Source organism: Eubalaena glacialis, chromosome 19, assembly GCF_028564815.1.
Source record: "Eubalaena glacialis isolate mEubGla1 chromosome 19, mEubGla1.1.hap2.+ XY, whole genome shotgun sequence".
Classification (NCBI taxonomy): Eukaryota; Metazoa; Chordata; class Mammalia; order Artiodactyla; family Balaenidae; genus Eubalaena; species Eubalaena glacialis.
In genome coordinates, this window is record NC_083734.1 from 29,992,175 (window position 1) to 30,018,510 (window position 26,336).

The 26,336-nt window shown below is 34.1% G+C and overlaps 1 protein-coding gene across 6 annotated transcripts in view; it reads right to left on the reverse strand.

The window, feature by feature from the left end:
• STXBP4 (syntaxin binding protein 4) overlaps nt 1–26,336 on the reverse strand; it is a 178,570-nt gene that overhangs the window by 86,021 nt on the left and 66,213 nt on the right. For 5 of the 6 annotated variants that reach the window (XM_061176621.1, XM_061176622.1, XM_061176623.1 and 2 more), the window contains 2 exons: nt 22,367–22,456; nt 19,007–19,072 (listed from right to left, as the gene is read on the reverse strand). In XM_061176621.1, coding sequence (XP_061032604.1) covers nt 19,007–19,072; nt 22,367–22,456 — 156 coding nt within the window. Of the gene's footprint in view, nt 1–18,147; nt 18,535–19,006; nt 19,073–22,366; nt 22,457–26,336 lie in introns of those variants that run through there. The other variant, XM_061176624.1, reaches the window with a different exon arrangement.

The following is a 26,336-nucleotide window of genomic DNA, read 5'->3' on the forward strand; positions in this document are numbered from 1 at the left end:
CGGGGGCCACTCTTCATCGCGGTGCGCGGGCCTCTCACTATCGCGGCCTCTCTTGTTGCGGAGCACAGGCTCCAGACGCGCAGGCTCAGTAGTTGTGGCTCACAGGCCTAGTTGCTCCGCAGCATGTGGGATCTTCCCAGATCAGGGCTCGAACCCATGTCCCCTGCATTCGCAGGCGGACTCTCAACCACTGTGCCACCAGGGAAGCCCCTCCAAGATGCTTTTGAGCACATTATTCCTTCCATTAGGTGAATGCACTTTTCCTCTTTTTTCTTCATCCAGTTCTCATCTATCCTTCAAAATCTACTTCAGATTTTACCTCCTCTAATCTTTCCAAATCACTTAAGCTTACAATGATTTCCCCTCCTTTTATTCTTAATAATATCTGTTGTCTTTAATTAATCACATACTACTTAATATCTCCTACGGCTATGTTGAACTGTCATTAAAATAGTATTTTACTCCCAAACTTTCTAATGTCAAAAGGTCTTGACTGCCCAAATTAGAACACAAGCTGTCTGAGAGTAAAACCCTATCTGATATTAACAGGTGCTCCATTCAACATAAATATGAGATATAACTGAGTGGACAAACAGTGAAAATGACTATTTTGTTTTTCATATATAATAATTGCCTTAGAGAACTTTATTAGGTAAGAAGTTTTCACAGGAAGGTTTCAATTTTATGGGAATATTTGAGAACTGTATTTCATTTAAATAATTACAGTAAGAACCATAAGCCATGCTATGAAAAATACCACGTAATGAAAAGCAAATCATTTCATTACACTCTCTTTATATATAAACAAAATCCTTTTATAGTATTTATCAAGTAAATGAGATTACATCTAAACCATGTGGAATGAAGACTACCAAGGTCGAAAAAGGACAGATAGCTACACTTTATTTGTGTTTGACAATTTTATTTCTTGCTTTTTCATTAAATAGATTTAAAAATTTAAAGATTTAAAAATTATGCATGCTAGTTTATATTTCTCTAAAATTTACAATTTTCCACCATAAGTTAATATAATAAATACATGCTCCCAAGGACTATATAATCTTGAAAGTCCTTTCCAATCCCACCCATATCCCTGATTCTGTGATTTGTGTGGTGATACTCCTTTGTAAAGTAAAAATGATATTTGTCAATCCAAGAAACAAAGATTTTCTTTACTTTGTGTGAAAAAGCAAAATCCTAACTTTGCAAAGGAAGACTTGGTTAAGCTTTCTGGAGGAAAAGCAGGTCAATCAAATTATAATTAGCTCTAATTAACCCTCCCAAGAGCTGTCAACTTCTTTACCTGCAGCTGCCTCATCCTCCAAAAGGTGCAAAATTGAATTCTGCCTCTGAACATCAAAGAAAATCAAAGAAACAATGTTCAATCTCTGTTTATAAACAGAAATCCCTAATCAAAGACAGACACACAAGTACATCTATCTAATAAATTTTACCATGTGAACTTTGTTCAAAATATAAATTAGTTAAAACTCTGTTTTGACAGTACATTTAACCCTGAACACATATTTTCCGGTTTAGTGAAGGTTGACATAAAAGAAAAAACTATTTTCCTACTTCTCCAGTTCTGGTTACAAATGTACCAAAAGAGAACATTTACAGTATTAGAAATTCCTTTCCTAATCAGAATTTATATCCTGTTCATTGAAACCTAGTACCACTCAAAGGCTACTTTTCTAGCTATCAAATATTTAGAATTCATCTGAAGTTTGGAGTTTAAAAACAGAAATTTAGTCCTTCCAAATTAACTTTTAGAGAATTCAGTTAGAATCAAAATTTTATCAAATTTTGTTTGTTTTGATGGAACGTGACCAAGAGTTCCAAATTTGAATCTAGATATAATAAGATCTAAATAATAAATAAGATTCTTAAATTGATTTGGAAGAAAAAAAATCAGTGAGAACTGGTAAGCAAATTCTGAAAAACAACAACAATAAGAAGGAAAAAAAGAAAGAAAGAAAACAAATAATGTGAGACATGGCCCAAGAATTTAAGGCATATATAAACTACAAAAGTTGGTGTTAGCCAAAGAAGAGTTAGATAAAACATTCATTCACCCAATATTTATTGACAAAGCAACTGGAAAGATTAGACAGCCCCAAACCGACCCCTAGATTATATGAGAATTTAATTTATGGTAATGGAGATACCACATAACAGTGAGTGGGTGTGACAACAAACTATTTGGAAAAAAAGTGTAAAGTGTAGACCCTCATCTCATACCACATACCAAACAGAGTAATTTCTTAGGTGGGCTAAACAAAAACAGAGATGGGAGGAAAACCAGGTAAATATGTATCTGAAATTGCCAGGAATGACATTTTTTAAAGTTAAAAAAAAAGGTGGGGGGAGAAATCACAAAGAAAAAGATAGATTTGACAACACAAAAACACCTGTGTTAAAAAACTTAAAAAATTAGAAAGACAATTTGTATATAGGGGAAAATATTTGCAATAGATTTGGTAGAAATAGGGTTAATAACTACAATGTAAAGAGATCTTATAAAATGATGTGGGGAAAGTGGGAAAACAGTTATTGATTAAGAATAGAAGTGAAGAAGAAAAAGCAAGAGTGGGAAGGGGATACAAATGACATAAGGGGCATATATGGTCAGGAGTGGCAGAATATCATGAGCAATCATATCAGGAAACCAGCTGCCCTGAATATGAAGAATTGTGATGGAAGTCACAATTTTATTTGAAACCCATGGTCATAGATAATCTTTGGTATCTAATGCGGATGACAATGAATCAAAAGTACGTACAATATTTTCAAATAGGGTGATTTATTTATGTAAGGTTAGGTAGGACTAGAGAAGTCTTGTTTTTAGTTCTAAAGTAGTTTGTGAATAAATCATTTAACACAATGTCATGAGTCACACAGCAAAGTAAGAGTACTGAAAGTGTTTCTCACAGGTTAAACTGCCAAGACAGGAGTTTTATAGTATCAACTGCCTTATCACTACTTCCTCCTTGGGTAAAATTTACTAGTTTGTCAGCCAAGTTAATATATATTGCTCTTACATTAAGAAACATAAAATGTTTGGCATCTGCATAGATGTTTAAAATATACCCTGGGAAGGTGCTCTCTTAGCAACTGACTTATGGAATTTTACAGATTTATATTTGCTTGTTTTTGGTTAAATAAGGAAAATTATAGGGAGTAATGCCTACTTTGGTATGCAATCATGTCTCTGACAACTCACCACCTATAGGGCACCTATTCTGAAGTGCTTTCTAGGAAGTGATGGTTTTCCTCTATTTTTCATTTTTCTTACTAGGTAGAGAGCTCCTTGTAAAGAGTATATCTAGCTTTCACAGTGCATTCACACAAAATGAGCATTAAATAAAAGAAGCTGAAACATCTCCCTTGCCAAGTTGCCCTTATAAGTTACTGCAGGCATGTGTGAAACAACTGATGAAAGAATGCTGAATGCGGTCCCTGAACAGCCAGAAAATAAGTGGCTCACAGTATGGAAACCAGAACCCTAACATCAGTTCTAACTAAGACGACTGATACAGAATATGCTGTAATCAAATTGAACTGAAAGGTTTCTATGAAGAATAAGATCACTTTCCTCCCAAACTTCTCTAACATTGAAAATTCTGTGAGTCTAGTTAATCTAACACAATTAAAACAGTTCTATAGTATCAATAGGGTAATAAAATTTCTCTCAGAATTCTTAAAATGGTAAGAACTTTTCTACATTAAAAAGAAACAACTATTTGGAAATGGGTATCTGAAATAGACATCTTTGTTTGCGGAAGCTAGGTTAGAATGCTACATTCACCTCCAGTGAATCACTAGATAATGGCTGCTGTCTGCAAATAGGAATGCCAACTGGGCTGTCTTCGTGTTCCTTTTCCAAGCAAGCTGTCTTTAACTTAGGCAGTTACTTGGGCAAAGTTTAACATTGGATAATACACGGGTCATTTTTCTGATTCTCATAAAGGGAATTAAAGTTGAAAAATAAATCCAACCAAGTTTGTTTAACAAGTTTCTCCACTCAGATTGCTATCATTGTACGAGCTTTATAATCTTTTTTCTCAAAGAGGGTGCTTTTTTGTTTGTTTTATTTGCTTTTTAAAAATCATTTTAAGATCATTGTAGACTACACATGGTTGTAAGAAATAATACAGAGAGGTTTCCTGTACTCTTCACTCAGTCTCCTCCAATGGTTATATCTTTCATTAGTATAGTAGAATATCACAACCAGGAAATTTCATTGATACGATCCACCAACCTTAATCAGATTTCACCAGTTTTAAAAGCACTCAGCAATAAAAAGGAACAACATAAATAGACAAAACAACCTGGATGGGTTCCAGGGGAATGATGTTGAATGAAAAAAGCCAATCCCCAAAAGTGACATATTGTATGATAACATTTATATAACATGCTTGGAAAGACAAAATCATAGATACAGAGAACAGTTTAGTGGTTGCTAGATGTTAAGAGATGGGGCATGGAAGGAGGTGGCTGAGACTATAACAGAGTAGTAGGAGGGATCCTTGCAGAGGGTTTTTAATAGAAAATACAGGTTGACATTCTGAGGTTACAAGTGACCATCTGAAATGGGAACACAGGAACATTTTACTACAGTCCCCTTTCAGAACAGAAAAAAAAACCTGACAAATACATGTATTTTTCTTTTTTTCCTCTAAAGATGAGATTGGCATCTTGGAATATCTACTAGCTCCATACAGAACTATTGTAAAAAGTTCAGATCACTAAAGAAGAATAAAAGGGGTGTAAGAACTCATATCAATTCTAAAAATTACAGGCTTTACTGTTTCTTTAATAAATGCACAGAATTAACAAATCTTTTCAAGTGTGAAAATGTGAATATTCTTTAGTAATTCCTTTTAGAGATATATTTAATCTGTTCTTAAAGTTTCCGTTGTTGCTTAATCCATAAACCAAGATAGTGCACATGCCAGCTGTTCCAGCTGTATCTAAGTTCATGCTCAACTGTCCACAGAGAATCCTGTGCTGATCTGACCTCACGTTTCAGCCTCGGGACTTCACGCCCTCCTCAGGCGTTCAACCCAACCTTTACACAGGTGAGGCCAACTACAACTGGGCTTATCTGAACTTGGAGAAATTTCCCATGTTTCTCTAGGGCAGAGACTGGTTTAGACAAGCTAAATATTTTGGCTTTGGACTGTTCACCAATTCATTGCTGCCTTAGGTCATAACACTATGCTGAAAGAAACTTTAAAAACAACTTGTATGAGAGTAGGCTTTAGAAAGCTGTTGATCAAAGGAAGTTGCTAGAAAAATGGCCCATGCTTGTTAAAAGTTGTTAGAACTTGAAGAAAAAATAACAAGCAGTATATATAATTTCATGGGAAACTGTGCTCATGATTTTAAACAGTTAGGTTGGATTATTCTGTAAGGCATGAAAACTCATCAAAAATACTTAGATTTTAGAGAATAGTACCACCAATTCTTTACAAAACAGTGAGTAAAGTATTATGGTAGCCATCCCTGGTTGAAAAAAATACAAATGTACCTGATCCTCCTAGTGGAAAAGGATCGCTTCACAGCTTGTTCTTTCATTCGTTTAATTTCTTTCTTCCCTTGCTCTCCCTTCCTTTTCCCCATTCTCCCTGTCTCCCTCTCTTTAGTTCTTCATTGCTTTCTTTTTGGGTCATTACACTAAATAAAGGTAAATTAATTTCCATAATTTAAAATAGCTATTGTACCTTCAAAAGGAGAGATTATTCTGCTTTTAGGATCAGGTCTCAATAATTAAATTAAAAGTTTTAAGTGAACAAAGGATATCAAATTGTGCTCTCTTCTCCTTTGGAAGCAACTGGAAACAGCACTGTAAAATAAATTGAAAGTCAATCTAATGGTGTTTTAATAATTAGGTTACCTATGTATTTAAAGGATTTATATGGCATAATTATTAGTACTGTACTGATTTCACATCAAGATCTTCAAAAGGATACTAAAAAAGGGGAAAGAAATTTTGCCAAATTTCATACGACTCAAATTACTGGTTTTTAAAAGTTTTTAAGAGAAGAGTTAATCACAATTACTTTGTAATTTTTATTTTTTTTACATCTTTATTGGAGTATAATGGCTTTACAACGTTATGTTAGTTACTTCTGTACAACAAAGTGAATCAGCTATATGTATAACATATATCCCCATATCCCCTCTCTCTTGAGCCTCCCTCTTACCCTCCCTATCCCACCTCTCTAGGTCGTCACAAAACATCGAGCTGATCTCCCTGTGCTATGCAGCAGCTTCCTACTAGCCATAGATTTTACACTTGGTAGTGTATATATGTCAATGCTACTCTCTCACTTCGTCCCAGCTTCCTCCCTACCCCCGTGTCCTCAAGTCCGTTCTCTACGGCTGTGTCTTTATTCCTGCCCTGCCACTAGGTTCACCAGTACCGTTTTTTTAGATTCCATATATATGCGCTAGCGTACGGCATTTGTTTTTCTCTTTCTGGCTTCACTCTGTATGACGGACTCTAGGTCCATCCACCTCATTACATGTATTTGTAATTTTTAAAGACTTGCTAATTATGAAAAAAGAAATTAATCCTTGGAAAAATGGAGAAGTAGTATTTTCACTAAATCATAGAAACTCATGAACAATAAGTCTGAAACCCCTTAAACTGAATAATAACATTCTACATGAATAAGAGAAGATGAATGGTATGCAAGGTCAATATACTAAAAAAAACGGACAGTTTTGGGTTGATTTTGGGTGGTATATTTTTATTGCAAGTGTGTGTTTCTGAAATGAGTAGTTGTGCCAGTATGTATGCACGTGTTTGTATACACATATATATTTTAAAAATTATTTTTGTTAAAACTGGAAAATACGCATTAATCTATACTATGAATTAAAACGTCTTTACTCTCAATCTCATTTCTCTTGCTTTGTTAATTGCATTATTATAGACTCTCAATCACCAAATTACAAAGCCTCGACCGCTTTTTCTGATTATTACTGCACATGCTATCCCTGTTAAGTCTGGTTGACTTTACCCTCATGGTATCTTTCACACTGACCACCCTGGTATACTTGGTATAATTCCATTGCCACTACCCAGTTAAATCCTCCATTGCCTGTTATGTGGACTTTTCAAATTTTAAGGTGCATTCATATCACCCAAGGACTTGTTAAATGCAGATTCTATTTCAGTAGGTCTTGGGGTAAGACCTGAGACCCTGCATTTCTAAGTTCCAGGTGTTGCTGACACTGCTGGTCCTTTGAGTAGCAAGGATGCAGAGTTCTAGACCTGCCCTGTCTAATATGGTAGCCACTAGCTACATGTGGCTATTGAGCACTTGAAATATAGCTAAGTAGGCTGAAGAACTGAACTTTTAATTTAATTTTCTTCAGTTTGCATTTAAATTTAAAAACTTAATAAGCATAAAATATTTTTCCATTGCACAAAAGTTTTTTGTTTTGGTAGAATTGTATTTCACTTTTATCACTGTATCATTTAAGATATTAGTGTTGAACTGTAGTGTTTGTGCCAGGCATGTGAGTCATTTGAGTTGTATACATAAACACATAACTGATCTGGTCACTGTTAATGAATTAATTAATTTCAAAAATTTTTTACGCAACAGTATGCTTATCTGAATATTTTATACAGACAGCATGAGTTACAGTAATACTTGTGTAAATCATGATTGGTAATTAAATTGAAATACTTATTTTTATTAGAATATAGTTAAATTATTTTTGTATTTAAAAAAGTAGGTATGCAGAAAATTTTTAATTTAAAATGAAGACATATTATTGATGCAGAATAAAGTAAAGATGAATTAGCTAGTAATATAACCAGGATAGAAGACAGACTAGAAGAAAATCTGTTGCAAGTTTTATGATGAATGCAATTGCAATTTACACAGCTGTTTGTTGTGTAAAATTTTTTTAAACATATGAAAAGTGAGAAATTGAGAGATTTTTGCAAATGTGTAATGAGTTTGTTAAGAAGTTTTCTCTTAACAGTCAAATAAGAACTAATGAAATTAGTCACTTGATATCAGAAGTAAATGTTCAACATTTGCTAACTTTGGCCAGCTATAAAATGGCTTGGATTTTTTTGTATAAAAGAGTAAATCATTTTTAGATCAATATGGTAATTTCAGTTTTGATAGATGATTAGAAGAAATATTTAATAAAAAATGAAAGAACTTCAATTAAGTCACAAAACAAATATCCATAGAATGCAAGACATTTCTAACAATATCAATGACCAATTGATTCAAAATTTGAAAAACTACAAGTACCTTTCTTCAGCTTTAGATGAGCAATGGGATATAGGAGATACTATCAAATTCATACTTCAGGCATGTATTGTCTTAAAGGACTTCCAAATTTATGACAAAAAGTTGTCAATCTACAGCCTAAAAAAATCAGACTTATGGTGTAGATATTTTAACTTTTACATGTGTCAAACAAGCATTTCAGCTGGATAATGAAGAAAAGTTTTTTTTATCATAATAGGTGCTCCAGCTATGTTGGATCAAAAATTCTGATTTGCTGACATTTTCGAACAAGAGACTGTTTTCTTTATTGTTTCATGCCATTGTAGGATATATTTTGAAAATTTCTGTGCTCAGTTTCCTGAAGCTGACTGTATGAAAAACATCATGGATACAGTTGTTAACCTTGTTTAATATATATGTGCAAATTCTATGAATCTTCACTAGTTTAGAAGACAATGAATTTAAAGATCCTGTGTTCTTTGCCAGGGCTCCTTGGCTGAGCTGTGGAAGAGCTTAATAAAGATTTACTGTATTTTTAACTCCAGTTGAAGATTTTCTTAAAACAAAAGGAATGGCTGCCTAATATTCAATAATCAAAGACAAAAAATGGCAGTGTGATTTACATTTTATTATCAATATCACACTGTACACGAATGAGCTAAATTTGAAGCTCTAAGGAAAGAGAAAGCTTATTTGTGAAGCTAGACAAGTATAAGAATTTATACTGATATTGAAAATTTTCATAATATAAATCAATAATGATTTATATATTTTCTACCATAAATCAATATGTAGATTTTAATTATTGATAATGTTATGTAAATTAACTCCAAAAACCTTAAAATTTTTGAAGTATGCTTAGTTGATATTGATACATTTACAGTTGCTTTCAATATATGCAGTACTCCTTTGAATTTATGATATACTTAACTTGAAAAGATGTGGCTTTGAAATGATGTGGCTTTAAAGACTAAGTCTTCTAAAAACATGAAAAAGTTTTGCCAATATGGACATAAATATTAAAAGAAAAATATTTTTGGTATTCATTTTAGTTACTGGGAACGTTTTAACTTTATTTGGAACATTTGGGTATATGAATATAAAAGTATAAATCTTGTTAAATCTAATCACAGCAGTGTTTCCAATGAAAATTTAGTGTACAAATTAAGATGCGCTGTAAGTGTAAAATAACACTGGACTTCAAAAAAAATATAGTATGAAAAAAGAATGTAAGAATATCTCATTAATGAATTTTTAATATTATTTCATGTTAAAATGATCACATTTTAGATATATTAGATGAAAAATATATATTTAAAAGAATTTTACCTGTTTCTTTTTACTCTTTTCAAAATGTGGCTACTAGAAAACCAACAAGGCATAGTTGGCTTCCAATGTATTTCTATTGGACAGTGCAGGTCTAGACTATTATAAAAGCCTCTTAGCTGATATCCAGTTACTTCCAAACCTGCTGCTAGATTAACTTTCTTAAAGTCTAGATAGTCTTCATTCATCCCTTCATCTATTCACCAAATATTTATTGAGTACCTACTCTATGTCAGTGATTGTTCTAAGATAAATCAGAGAAGAAATGAAAGATAGCTGCCCTCCTCATGAAGCTTACCCTCTAGTTGGTGGATATAGATGAAGGACAAAAACATAACAAGTATAAAATATATAAGAAAGCAATCAGGAATACCAAAAAACTTATCCACAGATAGTGAGAGCTGGAGCATTAGTGGGGTGATGGTGCAGGGACGTCAGAGGGGCTGGAGAACTAGTAGGGGAGTGGGGGGAAGAGTGGTAAGAAATGAGGTCATTGAGGTTAGAGGGGTGTAGGGATGGGGGATAGGACTGGCTTTTATTCTGAGTGAGGTGGAAAGTTCTGGAGAGTTCTAACAAGTTTTAAAAGGCTATTTCTGGCTGCTGTGTTCAGATCAGACTGTATGGGGGTGGGGCAAGGGTAAAAGCTGGGTGATCTGGTAGGAAGCTATAATTACAACACAGGCAGAAGATGATTATGGCTTAGACCAGTGATGGAAGTGATAAAAAGTGGCAGAATTCTCCAATTTTTAAAAAGTAGGGCCAACAAGTTAGATGTAGAGTGTGAAGGAAAGACAGGGGTCAGATTATAGGTGGAACAAGTTGATCTTTCTTCTCCTTTTGTCAAGTATCTTCACTGGCAATCCATTGTCTAAAATCTTAGATTGGTATTCAAGTGCCTATATGCTTTGGCCCCAACACAACACCTCCCCACAGCCCCCAAATGTTATTTCCTAATGCTTTCATCTATCCATGTTTCCCTTGTGTTCCTAGGCCTTTAATAATGATAAAAGAATACAAATCAAAACTCTTATTTTTTAGGAACTTACTATATTACTGATAGTTTTAGGTTCTTAAACGCTAAAGAACTAGGAACAAATTGTAAGACAGACGTTATCATCACATTTTTAGATACAAACATATTAACAAGTAGTAGTAAAATAAGCATACAAAAGAGGGCCCATTTTGACTCTCAAGATAAGACTTTCCCTTTCATACCACGATTTTCATGCTGCACCCTCTGCCTGGAATGCTATCCCCTTTCCATGTCTGGTCCACCTTCTCTTTAATAAAAGTCTCCTTATTCCGTCAGCCAGAATTAGGTTTTCTTCCTCTAAATCAAATTGTTAAAACAAATCATTTCCACCTCTTTCTCCACACCTAATATTTCTTCTTCTATTATTAATAATAATGACCATAATAGTTAACATTTGTTGAGTGCTTACTTTGTGCTATATACATTTATACTATCATATTACCTTACTTTACTAAGTATGCTTGATATTCTAAGGCTTTTAAGTTCCAAGCATTTAGGAGAAAAGAAAATTTTAAGTAAATGTAGAAAAAACCCTACCCCTTAATTTATTCTACATGTAAAAATTAACAAAGAAGATTTATAAATGTCCACTTTGAGCATTCAAAGAAACACTAAAATGTAAATCGGCCTGGCCATATAAACTGATGCAAGTATTGAAGATACAGAACTAAAAAGGCATATCAATCAAAGTACAAAAAAACTTAATAAAATGGAGTTCTAAAAACTGGACAAAAAATAGAGGACTTTTAAACACTTTTAATTTGGAAATAATTTCAAATTTACATAAGAGATACAAGAATAGGAATAGTACAAAGAACATCTTTATATCCTTGGCCCAAATTTACCTAACTCACAGATTCACCCTTTTGCCAACATGTCCATGAGTGAGAAATAAAGTATTCTTGTAAACCACTGATATTTCAAGGTTGTTGTTACCGAGATTTTGCACGTTCTCAATCTCTCACTTATATACATATGTACACACATATGTACACATATACATATTTATATACACATATGTATATAAATATATATACACATACACACACAATTTTTTCTAACCATTTGAGGGTGAGTTACATTACACTCATCATGGTTCTTTACCCCTACAAACATCAGTATTTCCTAAGTATAAGGCTATCTCTTATACAACCATAGTACAGCTATCAAATTTAAGAAATTTAACATTGAACCAATACTTTTATCTAATCTACCATCTGTATTCCAATTTTGTTAATTGACCCAATAATATCCTTTATAGCATTTTCCCCATTCCAGTGCAGGATCCAGTGTAGGATCAGCTTTTTATTTAGTTTTCATGTCTCTTTACCCTCTTTTAATCTGGGACCTTCCCTCCCTCTCTCCTTCCTCCCTCCCTCATCCTTTCTCTCTTTCTTCCTTCCTGTCTCTCTTTCTCTCTCCCCCGTCCCTCTCTTTCTTTTGTCCCTCCCCTCCTCCCTTCCTCCCTTCCTTCCTTCCTTCCTCCCTCCCTTTCTCCCTCCCTTCCTCCCTCCCTCCCTCCTTCCCTTCCTTTTCATTCTTTTGTTTCTTTATGTCATTGACAGTTCTGAAGAATATAACCCCCACCCCCACCCCTAACACACACACACCTCACATCTTTAAAAAAAATAAAGCTGTCCTTCATTTGGGGTTTGTCTGATGCTTCCTCATGGCCAGATTCAGGTTTATACATTCTTAGCCATAATACTACATAACTGATGTTGTGTCCTTTTCAAGGTATCACATTTGAAGTCACACATGCCCATCTGTCCTTCACTGGTGATATCCATTTTTAGCACCAGTCTAGGAGTTGTCTGATTTCACTACTGTATAATTACTATTTTCCCCTTGCAATTAATAAGCAGTTTATAAAAAGCCACTTTAAAACCATGTAAATATGTAAATGTTCTGCTCTTCATAAAAAAAATTCCCCCTAGATTTAGCATTTTATGATTAGAGTCTGATCCAGCCATTACTGAAACAGATGCAAAATGCTGACTTCCCAAATCTGGCAGCTTCTCTGATAACTGTAGTTATCAGTCAGCACTCAACAGTCTATAATGAGCAAGAGCCCTCAGTTCTCCCCATTAATTAATTCATCTCTTTACTATGGTATGGACTCATGAATCTCAATTTTTTCAATGGTTCATTACTGTATTTAATTATTTTGGTGCTCAAGTACTTCCAGATTGGCCAGTGGAAGGCCCTTCAAGCTGGTTCCTTGTGACATGATACCATCATTTTGGGCATTTCCTTATTTTCTAGCATAAGATGTTTCAGGCTCATTTTGTACTTACTCACCCCCGGCCCTGAAATCAGTCATTTCTCCAAGAAGCCTGGGTTCCTATTAGTGGGAAATGGGCACTTAGATATGCTATATGCTCATTGCTATTGGGGTGTCTGCTTCTTGGCTCTTTCAGCTGTCAGAGCTAGGATTTTATATATATATTATATATATACACACACACACAAAAAAAACCATACATACATACACACACACACACACGTGTGTGTATACATACATATATATATGGGCACATATTATTCATATTCACATACATACATACATATATATTTTAGAAATGATGCATTCACAATGATACCTCCAATTCTAGTCCATCCACAGGATTCTTTCTTGACTTCCTTCACTCTGCTTTGAATGTCTTTGTTTTTTCATTGAGATTCTGGCTCTCAACAACAATCAACACATTTGCTGAGACCTATATTACATCTTAAAATTGTTTCAGAATGGCTTTGGCCACACCTCTAAAATAACAACAAGACAACAAAACATACTATAAAAGTTTTGGGATTTGTTTGCAATTCTTTTCTAACTCAACCCAACCTGTCAAACAGTGAACATAAATATTGTGTTCATAAGTTACTGAAATTGATTCTTTCTTTTGTTTTCCTTTGGTATATTTATGGTATTCATTTGACATGCAAATGAATTAATTTATTTCACTTTGCTTGCAGTTTTAAGCTCATTTTCCCTTTCCTATCTTTCCTGATTTCTTTATGTATTTTTAAAATGTGTAGAATATTAACATGCCCCCCAAAGTAAAAATTACATAAAAAGGTATTCTCAGAGAGGTGTCACTCCCTCCTGCATCTTGTCCAGTCTGTGCCCACCCGTGTTGTAGATAACCAGTTTCATTGCTGCGTAGTTTATCCTTCCTTTGGTTTCTTTTGTAAAGATAGATACACACAATAATTTCTCTTGTTTATAAATGATAATACTATATACACTCTTTCATCCTTTGCTCTTTTTTACTTGAAAGAATCTCTTGGAAATCACTTTGTACTACTGAGGAGAGATCTTCCTTCTCTCTCCTGCAGCGGCATAGAGCTCCATTGCCCGTATGGACCATAGTCCATTCAATCGCCTATGCTTAGGAGATTAAGGTAGTTTCCAATATTTCCTAATTACAAATAATATCACAATAAATACTGTGCATATGTGTTTTAATATTATTAAAGGTATATCTTCAGGGCAAAGTCCTAGAAGTGAGGTTGCCAGGTTGAAGGGTAAATGCATACATAGATTTGTTAGAAATGCCAAATTCTCCTTCATAGCTGCACGTCATTTTGCATTACCACCAGCAATGTATGAGGATGCCTGTTTTGAAACAGCCTCACCAACAGCGCACTGTCAAGCTTCCGAATTTTTGCTAATCTGATGGATGAAAAGTTGTACTGGCATATCTAAAAATAAATAGCTTTGCTGAGGTAGAATTTATATATATAATAGTAAAATTTACTAATTTTAGGTATATGGTTTGATAACTTTGCTTAACCCAATGTCACAAAAGTTTCTTCTGGAATTTAAGTTTTAGTTCTTATGTTTAGATCTGTAATCCATTCAGAGTTAGTTTTTGAATATGAAATGAGGTAGTGGTTGAGATTCAATTTTTCTCACACTAATATTCCCTTGTTCTAGCACCATGTATTGTAATGAGCAGCTTTTCCTCATTGAATTGTCTGTGAACGTTTTCAAATACCAAGTGACCCCAAGTGAGGGTCAATTTCCACTGGTATCAGATTGCTGTTAGCTCCAGGCTTGAAACATTTGGAACAAGAAATTTAGTTCACATAGTTCCCCTCTTCCCAGAGGAGCAGCTTCTCTGCGTTCACGTTCCAGTTCCTTTGGTTGTTGCTTAGTGTGTAATTTCCAGGTTTTAGAGTTGTTTTCTCTTGGAGAATGTCCTCTGCAAGTGTCTTGCTCAGTACTAGAAGCTGGAAGTCCTGTCTCAATGTAGATTTAATTGGTATTTCTCTTATTATGAGAAAGACTGAATATCTTTTCATGTTTCATATGACCTTTTTATAACTTCTTTGGTGAGTGGTCTGTTCATGTCTTTTACCCATTTTTCTATATAATTTTTGGTTTCATCTAAACTGTTAAAACTTCTGCTTATAATTTGTGTATATGGATGCAATTGAATTTTGTATATTAATTTTAATTTTTTAAAAAATTATTTATTTGGCTGCGTTGGGTCTTCGTGGCTGCGTGTGGGCTTTCTCTAGTTGCGGCGAGCGGGGGCTACTCTTCATTGCGGTGCGTGGGCGTCTCATTGCAGTGGCTTCTCTTGTTGCGGAGCGTGGGCTCTAGGCGCAGGCTTCAGTAGTTGTGGCACACGGGCTCAGCAGTTGTGGCTCGTGGGCTCTAGAGCACAGGCTCAGTAGTTGCGGCACGTGGGCTTAGTTGCTCTGCAACATGTGGGATCTTCCCAGACCAGGGCTCGAACCCGTGGCCCCTGCATTGGCGGGCGGATTCTTAACCACTGCGCCACCAGGGAAGTCCCTTGCATATTAATTTTATATCTTGCTGGCTTGTGGATTTTTCCAATGAGTTAGTTTTACCATTGATTCTCTAGAGTTTTCTGGATTACTATTATGTTACCTGCAAACAGAGATAGCTTTATTTTTTCTTTTCCAATTCGTATGTCCCTAGTTGTCTTTCTAGTCTAACTGTATTTTCTTTTTTTGTGCTACTTTTATCAGGTTTAGGCATCAAATGTTATACTTGCTCCCAGAAAAGAATTTGGAAATTTTCTTTCTTTCTTTTCTTTTTTTTTAATACTCTGAAGCCATTTATGGGGGATTGATTGCCAGAGGTGTGGTTAGATTCCCCTGTGAAACTATTTGGCCTGGTCCTTTTCTATAGGGTGGCTTCTTGGTAACTTTATTTCTTCTATGGAAATTGGTATATTAAACTTTCTATCTCTATTGAGGTCAGTTTTGGTAAACGATATTTTCCTAAAACATTTTAATAGGTGAGTTAATTCCAGTTATGTTAATTAAGATGACTATTATGTTCAGTCTCAATTTTGTCATACTGCCTTTTGTTGAAATTATTGTGTATATTTACTGCATTTCTTCATTCATGTGTCCCTTTTACTTTTTAAAAAAGATTTCTTTTGGTAATTAGGAAGATGTGTATTTTCATTCTACAGGTTACATTTGTATTATTGCTTTTTATAGTGCCTGAGATTCCCTCAATCTTTACCTCATCTTTTTGATATTTGGTGTCAGTTTTAAATAATATTCAGTGACTATTATACTTTACTCATACAACAGAATGATCTTATGCTATTTTCCCTTTTTTTCTCCCTTCTCCTCTCATTAAAAAAAAAATTGCATCTTTGATTTTTGTCAGACATGTAATGTTTACACATTATTCTTTTACCTGTGAACTCACTCTCATTTTAGTCTCAGCTATATAATAACAGATAGGAAACGCTCATTGTTTTGAAATTCTTAGCAAAGTTATCCCAGGCATTTTTTGGCTGGGTGAAACTCACCTCTCCCAGATTCCTCAGGAATACTACATGTGTACATTATTCTCTGAATACTGGCACATTTTAAACTGTTTTTCTATGGCCTTGATATCTGGGAGTCAACTTGGTGGTATACAATATTCTTGGTTTACACATTCTTTCCTTTAGTTTCATGAAAATATTGCTCCACTAATGCCTTACTTTGTATGTTTTGTCAAGAAGGCTGATGCTGGTCTAATTCTATTGCCTTTGTAAGTTATTTGACCTTTTCATTTGGAGGCACTATGCATATTTTTTCTCTATCTTTAAAGTCTACTAGTTTTACTAGGATATGTCCTACAATTGATCTTTCCAGGCCAAATTTCCCCACTACCCAATAACAGTGTCAGGTCATCTTTTATTTCTGAAAAGTTTTCTTGGATTATAGTTCTAAATATTAGTGCTGTTCAGTTGTTTTGATTTACTTCTTTAAGAAAATCTTTTACTTCTTTATTTCATTCTTATTTTTCTGGTTTTCTTCAATGCCTTTTCATTTGATTATATTCTTCCTTGGGAAACCTGTAATTTAGTTTTCATTTCTGGTATCATTTTGTCTTTTTCTTCTCTTTCTTTCCTAAGTTTTATCAACTCTCATTTCATTTATTCCTGTTTTTTGTCATTTTCTAAGTCAGTTTTAAATTTCTGATTTGAGGTGGTTTTTTTCTTAATGCCAAATGCTTGTTTGAGGATATTAAATTGAGTTTGCAGTGATGTGTTACAGTTTTTGTCAGCTTTGTGGTTGAATTGTTTTGGAGGTTTCATTAGGAGAAAAGCTTTAATTCATATTGTCTGATTTTTACAGTTGTCTTGTAATGACAGGGACAGATTTTTTTTTTCCAATTCCTTTTTCTTTCATAGAAAGAGTTCTTAGTTCAACAGCACCCTCTTCTGTGCAATTTCTTTTATGGATCATGTTGTTGACAGTCATAGTGGAGGGTAGATAGAGGAGGTTTGGTATGTCTTGTTTCTCTTTCATTTCTGCAAGATCCTTAATTTTCCCCTCTTATTTCCTTGTTTCTCTTTATTTCCTAATCTCCAAGGGATACCACCCCTTCTCTATTTGATTCTTCCCCAGAAGCAATGATTCTTGAAGGCTGCCACTTCTGGTTGCACACACTTTCTCAAGTCCTGAGAACCACAAAATCCTGGCCTCTGTTCAGTATTTTGGCATTAATAGTTGCATTTTTCTCTTTCTGGGGGTGATTTTATTTGTAGTACTTCATCTAATTGCTCTGTTTCTCCTTATTCTTTTTCAGAGTTTTTAAGCCTTACCTCCTCTGCTCTTTGTACCCCAGGTTTCAGTGCAGGCAAGCTGCAAGAACTTGCTGGAATTTTAAAACTCTTTGTATGTAGTTTGAAGGTTCTTGTGTTCCCTGTCCAATAGCCATATTTAAGGTATGGGTCCTGGGAATTCCCTGGCAGTCCAGTGGTTAGGACTCGGTGCTTTCACTACCATGGGCCTGGGTTCAATCCCTGGTTGGGGAACTAAGATCCCGCAAGCCAAGTGGCGCAGCCAGAAAAAAACCCAAACAAACAAACAAAAGAAACCGGTATGGGTCCTGTATGGTTTTATTTTGCTCTGTAAATTTTATGTTTTCTGGGAGAATAATGTTGGGGAGATTCAAAATCAGGTGATTGCCACTGATCTGTAACAATGGTCTCAACTTCCTATTCTTATTAATATTTTATTTGTTTGTTACTTGTATCTCTATTTCATGATGATATTGTATTTGTTTGCTGTAAGTTACTTAAAATTCTCTGAAGAATGATGCAGAGTGAAAATTAAATTTTTAAAAATTAATTAATTTATTTATTTTTGGCTGCGTTGGGTCTTCATTGCTGTGCGCAGGCTTTCTCTAGTTGCAGCGAGCGGGGGCTACTCTTCATTGCGGTGCATGAGCTTCTCATTGCGGTGGCTTCTCTTGTGGAGCATGGGCTCTAGGCACACGGATTTCAGTAGCTGTGGCACACGGGCTCAGTAGTTGTGGCTTGCAGGCTCTAGAGCGCAGGCTCAGTAGTTGTGGGGCACGGGCTTAGTTGCTCCACAGCATGTGGGATCTTCCTGGGCCGGGGATCAAACCCATGTACCCTGCATTGGCGGGTGGATTCTTAAACACTGCGTCACCAGGGAAATCCCAAATTTTTACTTTTCATTATTAAAAAATAAAATTAAAAAATGTTCTGCTTTGGAGGTTTTTGTTTTTTTCTTGCTTTGTTTTTATCTTTAATAAGATGAGTATGAGTAACAGAAGAGAAGAAAAAGGGAAAATAAAAGAGAAAGAAAAAAAGAAGAGAAAAGCAATGAGATGGGTCATTTCAGTCCATAGATATCTGGCTTTGAAAGCAATTTCCAAGAGGAGTTTTAACATTTCCTTTGGTAGCAGGAATTCAGCATGGGTACAGCCCCTGTGAGTGATTGCTTTTAAGATCTATACTATTTTATACTATACTGTTTACATCTGTAAGCTCTGGGATATTATACAGCATCAATGCTTTGTAATTATACCTCATATGTTTATGCACACATATACAAAACACATATATACAGTACATGCACTTACTTGTTTCACATTCTGGAGTTCTTCTGTCAATTGTTTCCTTTGCCTTTCCGATTCAAATAATTTTTCCTATATTTAAAAACCACTGAATTAATAACTTGTTATGAAGGTATCAATGGGTATGATATCTAGGGCTTTGTTTCAAAGCTTATAAATTCCCCAAAGATCCAATTTCTACAATTTGAAAATGTAGTTCCCAGTCATTTTTCTGGCTTTATACATACCATCTAAAAGTAATTAGTTATTTACAGTATAATTGTGATGTAAACGTATTTTCTGTTACTATAATTAGTCAGTATAATTTTTTTGGAGGGGGTTCCGGCACCATGCAGCTTGCAGGATCTTAGCTCCCTGACCAGGGACTGAACCCGGGCCACAGCAGTGAAAGCCCAGAATCCTAACCACTAGCTACCAGTGGACTCCCTGTTAGCCACTTTTTAAAACCTCAAAATCCAAGGTCCAAAATAAGTCAATCAGGATCAAAATGTATAAATATTAACTAAATGTTGGGTAATAGCTATCATTGCCAAAGAGCTTGCAAATTGAAGAGCATTATTATTACAACTTAGAGTGTCTCTTACTAAACTAAAGAGGACTATGAAACTGGGTTAACTATTATTTTCCTAATTTAGTTTATTTTTGGAAGATTATCCATAAAATTGAAGATATGACTGGTGTAACCAAAATATGAAATAATAGTTACTAAGGAAGAATAACTTTAGGCATGTCAATCAAATATTAAAATCTTTGAACTTAAAATTCAGTCGAGCAAATATCCTAAAATGTTCAATTTTGTTAAGTATGTCATAAATAAATCTACATTTTAAAAATCAAATCAGAGATACTAAGAGTAATTTAAGAACCATTTTACTATAAACCCAAGCAGAGGAATTGCTGGAAGATTATATTGAGTGGTAAATATTCATGGCAGCATTGCAAGGTTTACAGGAAGCAATTTGCTTTCTGTTATACTTCAGTTCATTCTTGTCTAACAGATGAAATGAAAGTACATGACAATGAATATAATATAGCAATCTAATGAATCTGCCACAGACCAGAAGCCAAGAAACTGCTGGTTCCTGGGTTTTATGCAAGTCACCTTCACTTTTTGTGTCCTAGTTTTTTGCATCTGTAAATGGAAAATATATCTATTTTCATTCAGCTTTGCAAAGCAGTAGCAATGTGAACTCTGCAGAAAGGCTTTAAGTTAAATAAGGCCCATGGCACTTTTAAAAATCATTCTTGCAAAATAAAAATTAGCCATTGGTATCAAATTTTCTTGGCTTCATTTTTCTTTGTACCTCAAATCAGACATGAAGAATAGAGGTGTCACAGGATAATGGGAAGTGATGAGAGACCATCTACACACTCCATGAACTTCATTTAACAACCTCTGCTATTTGTGTGAGTGTGTGTAATATCAATACAAGCAGAAAAACTCAAAGTGCAAACATTATCTCAAATGAAATATTTATTGCTTTGTACAATCTTTTCTATAGTTAAACAAGTGGTTCTCAGTCAATACATAGGTTCTCAGGTAAAGGAAATTATAAAATATAGAATATATTTTACCCGTGATTTTAGGTTTTGTCACAGTAGGATATGCTCAGTTACATCTCAAAAATTTTAAATGTGAATCCTGATTTACTGAATAGCTCCTCAGGAAAACTTTGTTTAAATGTTAAATTAAATTAAAATTCTAATAATTACTACTGATATTCCAATAAAAAACAGGAATATATCACTAAATTTAACAATGATAAACATTAGGGAAATAAAAATGATCTGAGAGCCTCAGAAAATTCTGATGAACCATAAGACTCAACGACTTATGCAGAGTAAATTATATAAAAATGCTGTCTTACCAATGTAACCAACCCTGGAGATGTTTTCTAAGAGAATATGAGGAAACTACTGTCAATATATTTTTAAAACTAATTTATATTTTTTATCTTAACTCTTAATTGTTACACAAAAAAATGTGGATAGTGGTTTCAAAGATGCAAAAAGAAATATAAAATATTCCTTTAGTAGTAAAATGCTTACATTTGGCGGTAACATGAATTGGTAGTATCTTTTGAAAGGGAATTTGGCAACATGTAAAATTTTATGCATCCATATCCTTTGATAAAAGCAATTCGGCTTTCAGAAATGTATTCAATTTGTACTTTTACAACTGCACAATGGCCCAAAGATACATCTACAAAGCTACTTATGATGGAATTATTTTTAATAATGGAAAACTGGAAATAGCCTAAATATCCATCAATAAGGAACTGGTTAAATAACCTAGAATAGAACCTTTTGATGATAGGAGAGGCATTAAAAAGAATTAGGTAGATCTGCATATGTTAACCTGAAAAGTAACCAAAGATATAATGCTAACAAAGAGGAAAAAAGAAGGCAAGCTGTAAAAAAAGTGTGTAATGTATGCAATTTTGTAAAAGTTAAAAAATATATACACATGTATTTTTAAACATATGATTGGCTACATAGAGAAAGTCTCTGAAAGGATAAACAAGATATGTTAAACAATGGCTTCCTCTAGAGGTCAGAATTTAAAAACTAAGGTAGCAGGGAAATTTCTTTCTTTTTTTTTTTTTGGTGTAAAGATTTTGCTTTAATAAAAATTAAACAAATAATAGAATTTCACTTATTTAAGAAAATAATTAAAAGTAATTTAAAAATATATTCCTATGGTGAATTAATGGTAAATCAAGTAGTTATGTTGCTTTTCTTGAAGATTTGAAAAATATAACGGCTTTCTGTAAAACTTAGGATATAATGTAAATTTAATATTCTACTAAACATGAAATGAAGATATATAAAGAGAACCAAAATCTTAAAGTATATTTGGGATGTACTGTGTGTTTTTATTTCCCTTAAATCACATTGCCTTAATTCTAAATTATGTTAGCGAAACAAGATGTCCCTGAAGCATTCCCATGAACATGGGAGAAAATGTATTTTCCAATGAACATATGAGGATCCAAAATTGTCATGGCTTGTTTTGTGGGCTTCTCATCTAATCTTTTTTGGCTCCTTATTCTTGCCACCAGCGTGAGAAAAAAAAGGGGTGAAAAGTAGCCAGATCAGAAGGGATGACTAAAAACCACTGTTCACACTGAATCTTAGATGGAGACTGTGAAATATAAATAAGTGTGTGAACTAAAAAATTAATTCTCTAAAGATCAGCTGAAGAAATAAATATCAAATTACTTGGTATTAATATTCAATGATAAGCTATTTGATAATATTCTTTAAAAAAAAACTAAGCCCCAATACTCCAGAATTCAACAGAAGGTAATTTTCTTTCTTTTCGTTTTTCTAAAGAAAATATAAGGAAGCTAAATTGGAGATTACCTTAAGTGTATTCACTTCTTCCAAGGCATCATTTCTTTCATGCTTAAGCCTTTCCATTTCATCTGCTTCTAAGGAATCACAGGGAAGAAGCTGTCAACATTAAAATATAAGAGAAAAGTTATACATTAGATACTAATTATGAGAACATAAAAATCCTTTTTGATGAGTCTTAGGCTTTTGCATTCCAATAACAAGATTCAGTTTCTTACTTTGGAGTCATTTCATTAGATAAAACAGAATATTAAAATAATCTGGGGTAACAATTCATTTAAGCTTAACCTTATATTTTTGTTACTAATACAGAATTTAGATGATTATGAGGTATACACACTCTGTTCTCATCTTTATTATTCTTATTTTAACAATATAATTTTTCCTTAAAGTCCAAATTTTAAGACTGTGTTTATAATGTATGTGTTTATATATATGTGTGTGTGTGTGCATGTGTGTATACACACACAATGGAATATTACTCAGCCATAAAAATGAATGAAATAATGCCATTTGCAGCAATGTGGATGGACATAGAGAATATTATGCTTAGTGAAATAAGTCAGAAGAAAGGCAAATACTATATGATATCACTTACATGTGGAATCTAAAAAATAATACAAATGAATGTATATGTAAAACAGAAACAGACTCACAGACATAGAAAACAAACTTGTGGTTACTGAAAGGGAGAGGGAAGGGGGGAGGGACAAATTAGGGGTATTAACAGGGATTAGGGATTAACAGATACAAAGTACTATATATAAAATAGATAAGCAACAAGGATATACTGTATAGCACAGGGAATTATACCCAGATTCTTGTAATAACCTATAATGGAATATAATCTGGAAAATACTGAATCTCTGTGTTGTATACCTGAAACTAACACAATGCTGTAAATCAACTATACTTCAATTAAAAAAAAAAAAAGACTTTATGAGTTATCAACATAAACTACTCCCTAAAGATGTCCACACCAAGTACATGGTATATAAGGCTAACAAAATGCTGGACATTATCAACCAAGATAGTTTACAGGAACCTAGTAAAGTATGTTAATTGATTATGTCTATTATTGTTTTAACTAAATGAAATGTAATGTAACAGCCAAGGTGGCTTAAAAAGATTCCTGCACAGAAACTGTCTTGAAGATAATATTAATAATTCATGCACAGGTGAATAACAACAACAAAAAATAGCAGAAATGACAATTTCTCTTACTTCTAGCTTGATCTCTGACAGTTAATTATAAGGTAAAAAAAAATGGCAATCTTATCAGAGATAAAAATCCAAGTCTAATTATAGCCATCTTCTATGCAGAAGTTATAACAGAACTAAAAATAAAGTATAGAAAATATGATTTATAGGACCGAATAGAGAAAGTGATTGCTATATAAGTATGAGCTTTAAAGCAGGGCCCTTCAGATAGGAGAGGTGAATGCAGAGTAGGAAAAGATAATACAAATAGTTAATAATATGAACCATTTATTAGGAACTTTGTGCAGATACATTGCTAAGGACTGTATATATTCAATATTAAATCCTTACCATAACTTTGTGTCTATTTTACATGAGGGAATGGGCTCAAAAGGTTAGTAAAATGCCTAAGGTTTCACAGCTAGTAAGTGGCCATTCCAAGATTCCCACAGAGATCTGACATTAGTCTGTGATTTTTACTAACTGCTCAACAAAAAACCATGGTGGTATGGATATGATAAACTCAGATTTGCTTTCCAAGTCCTAGAATAACAGAAGTAGGGCTCATTCCTCAAGTTTTTGCAGAAATATTTTTCCTAAAATTATTGGTTCCTTTTGTTCTGACACATTTGCTTTTGTGTACCTATGGTCATTGTCCATAATAACATGATCTCATATTCTTCATCTGTCTCTGTCATTCTATTTCATAAGTACTCACAGAATTCATTCTTACACTGTTTTAGATTACTTCCAAATACAATTTCAAATGTAGCAATATTTCCCAAAATGTGTTCCAAAGGATATTAATTAGATTTGTATAAAAGCATAACCGGGTGATGGTGATGGTGGTAGTGGTCCTTGTAGGTCAGATAAGTTAGAGAAATGCAGGATTTAGAAAAAATTAACTTTCTTTCCTGCAGGGCTTCCAGTAGCTTTGATATGCTAATAAGCATTTTGAATATCCCAAAAGGTAACATAATGACTTGTTTTCTTCAAGTTTTCCAATCACATTACACACACACCCCCTCCTTTATTTATTTTGTAGTATCTCGTGGGACTAATGCCTACCAAGCACATTCTGGGAAACACTGCTACTATACATTCAGATGGTCTTATTCTATCTTGTTATCTTAAGAAGTAAAAATAAACAATTCAAGAGTTTAAATGAGAATCTAGATAACAGAGCTATAATAATTTACTAAGATAAATTATGGATTGGGATTTTTAGGGATGTAATCATAAATTTTTGCATTTAAAATGAAGGTAAATCATGCATAAGAGTCCATGGTACCATTTTGGGAGGCAAAACACTAGGCGACAGTCATAGAACAAACCGTGACTTTAAAAAAAAAGTTTTATAACTCTATTGCTATTTTAGGGCTAAACAGAAAAAACTGGCCATAGATATTACTTGTGAATTCTTTGAAAAGCCCCTTTGTACCCAGTGACTTTCCAAATATGCATCAACTAAGCAAGCAGCAAATGAAATAAATAAATTGTTGCTGTTTAACATCAATGATTCCAGACAGATACCTATTTTCTAATATACCTCCAGTTCTTGGACTTTATCCTCCTTTCCTTCTTACGTCCCTTTCCTGCCTGGCTCCCATGATATAATTTTCGACCCTCAGGCCCCTTGACCTCTGCAATACCTGGTACATAACATTATAAGTCATTTCTACTCTGCTTTCTCACGTCTCCTATGGAGATATCAAGAGATACTTCAGAAAGTCACTGCACTGTGCTGAGCAAGTCTGACCTCAACTCTCCCTTCACTGTGCTCCATCATCATAATTTTTAAATTATTTGACTTGTGCCAATTCTGGATAGCCACTACTGCACTGGCCACATTCCTAGCCTCAATTCATTTTAAACAGAACAAAACAACAACCTCTGTTTCAGTCTAATTTTATTGATAAACCCTTCCATTACGAACCCATCCAATTACCTCCTTTCCTTAAAATTTCTGTGTATTCCCCTTTTTCCGCTTCCATTTCCCCTGCTTACTCCTTTTACTTCTTATAATCTGGTTTACGTATCTTTCCTCCCATCCCCACATTTCAAAAATAATTACTTGTAGTGTCACCAAACAACCTGCTATTTGACAAAATAAATGCCCCTCATCAACTTTCTTAACCACTTTGCTACATATAACATTGCTCAAACCATTTGTTCTTGAAACTTTCTCTTCCCTAGGTTTTTCATACTCCACTATCTCATCTACCCTCAGAATATTTAGGCTGTTTGACTTAATTTCACTTCTACTCCTTAAATGGGGGAAAAGGGAGGTTCCCCAAAGTTTGTCCCTTTCCGCTGCCTTCTCTACAAGCTCTCCCTGAGTGATAACATTCACTGCCATGCTATCATAACTATCACCCTCCAGATCATTCTCAAATCCCTCTCCTGGTGTCCAGTTCCTTATTTCCAACTGCCTTTTGGTTATTTATACCTGTCAGCATCTTGAACTTACTCTTTCCAAAACACAACCCATCATCTTCTCTACCTTTCTCTTCTTATTCCCTCTTTCCAGTAAAAGTAACATGTCATTAATCATCCTAGCAAAAACTTCAGAGTTATCTTTAATTCATTCTCCCTTGGTTCTGACATCCAAATGCAAGCCTCATTGACGACATACTTGTTTCAGTAAATATCTTAGATCTGTCTCACCATTCCTTTCCATTCTCCTCATCTTCACCATAGTTTAGCTCTTTATTATTCCATATTTGGTAGTCTAGACTACCAACCACCACTTTAATCCCTTCCAAGATAACCAGCACTA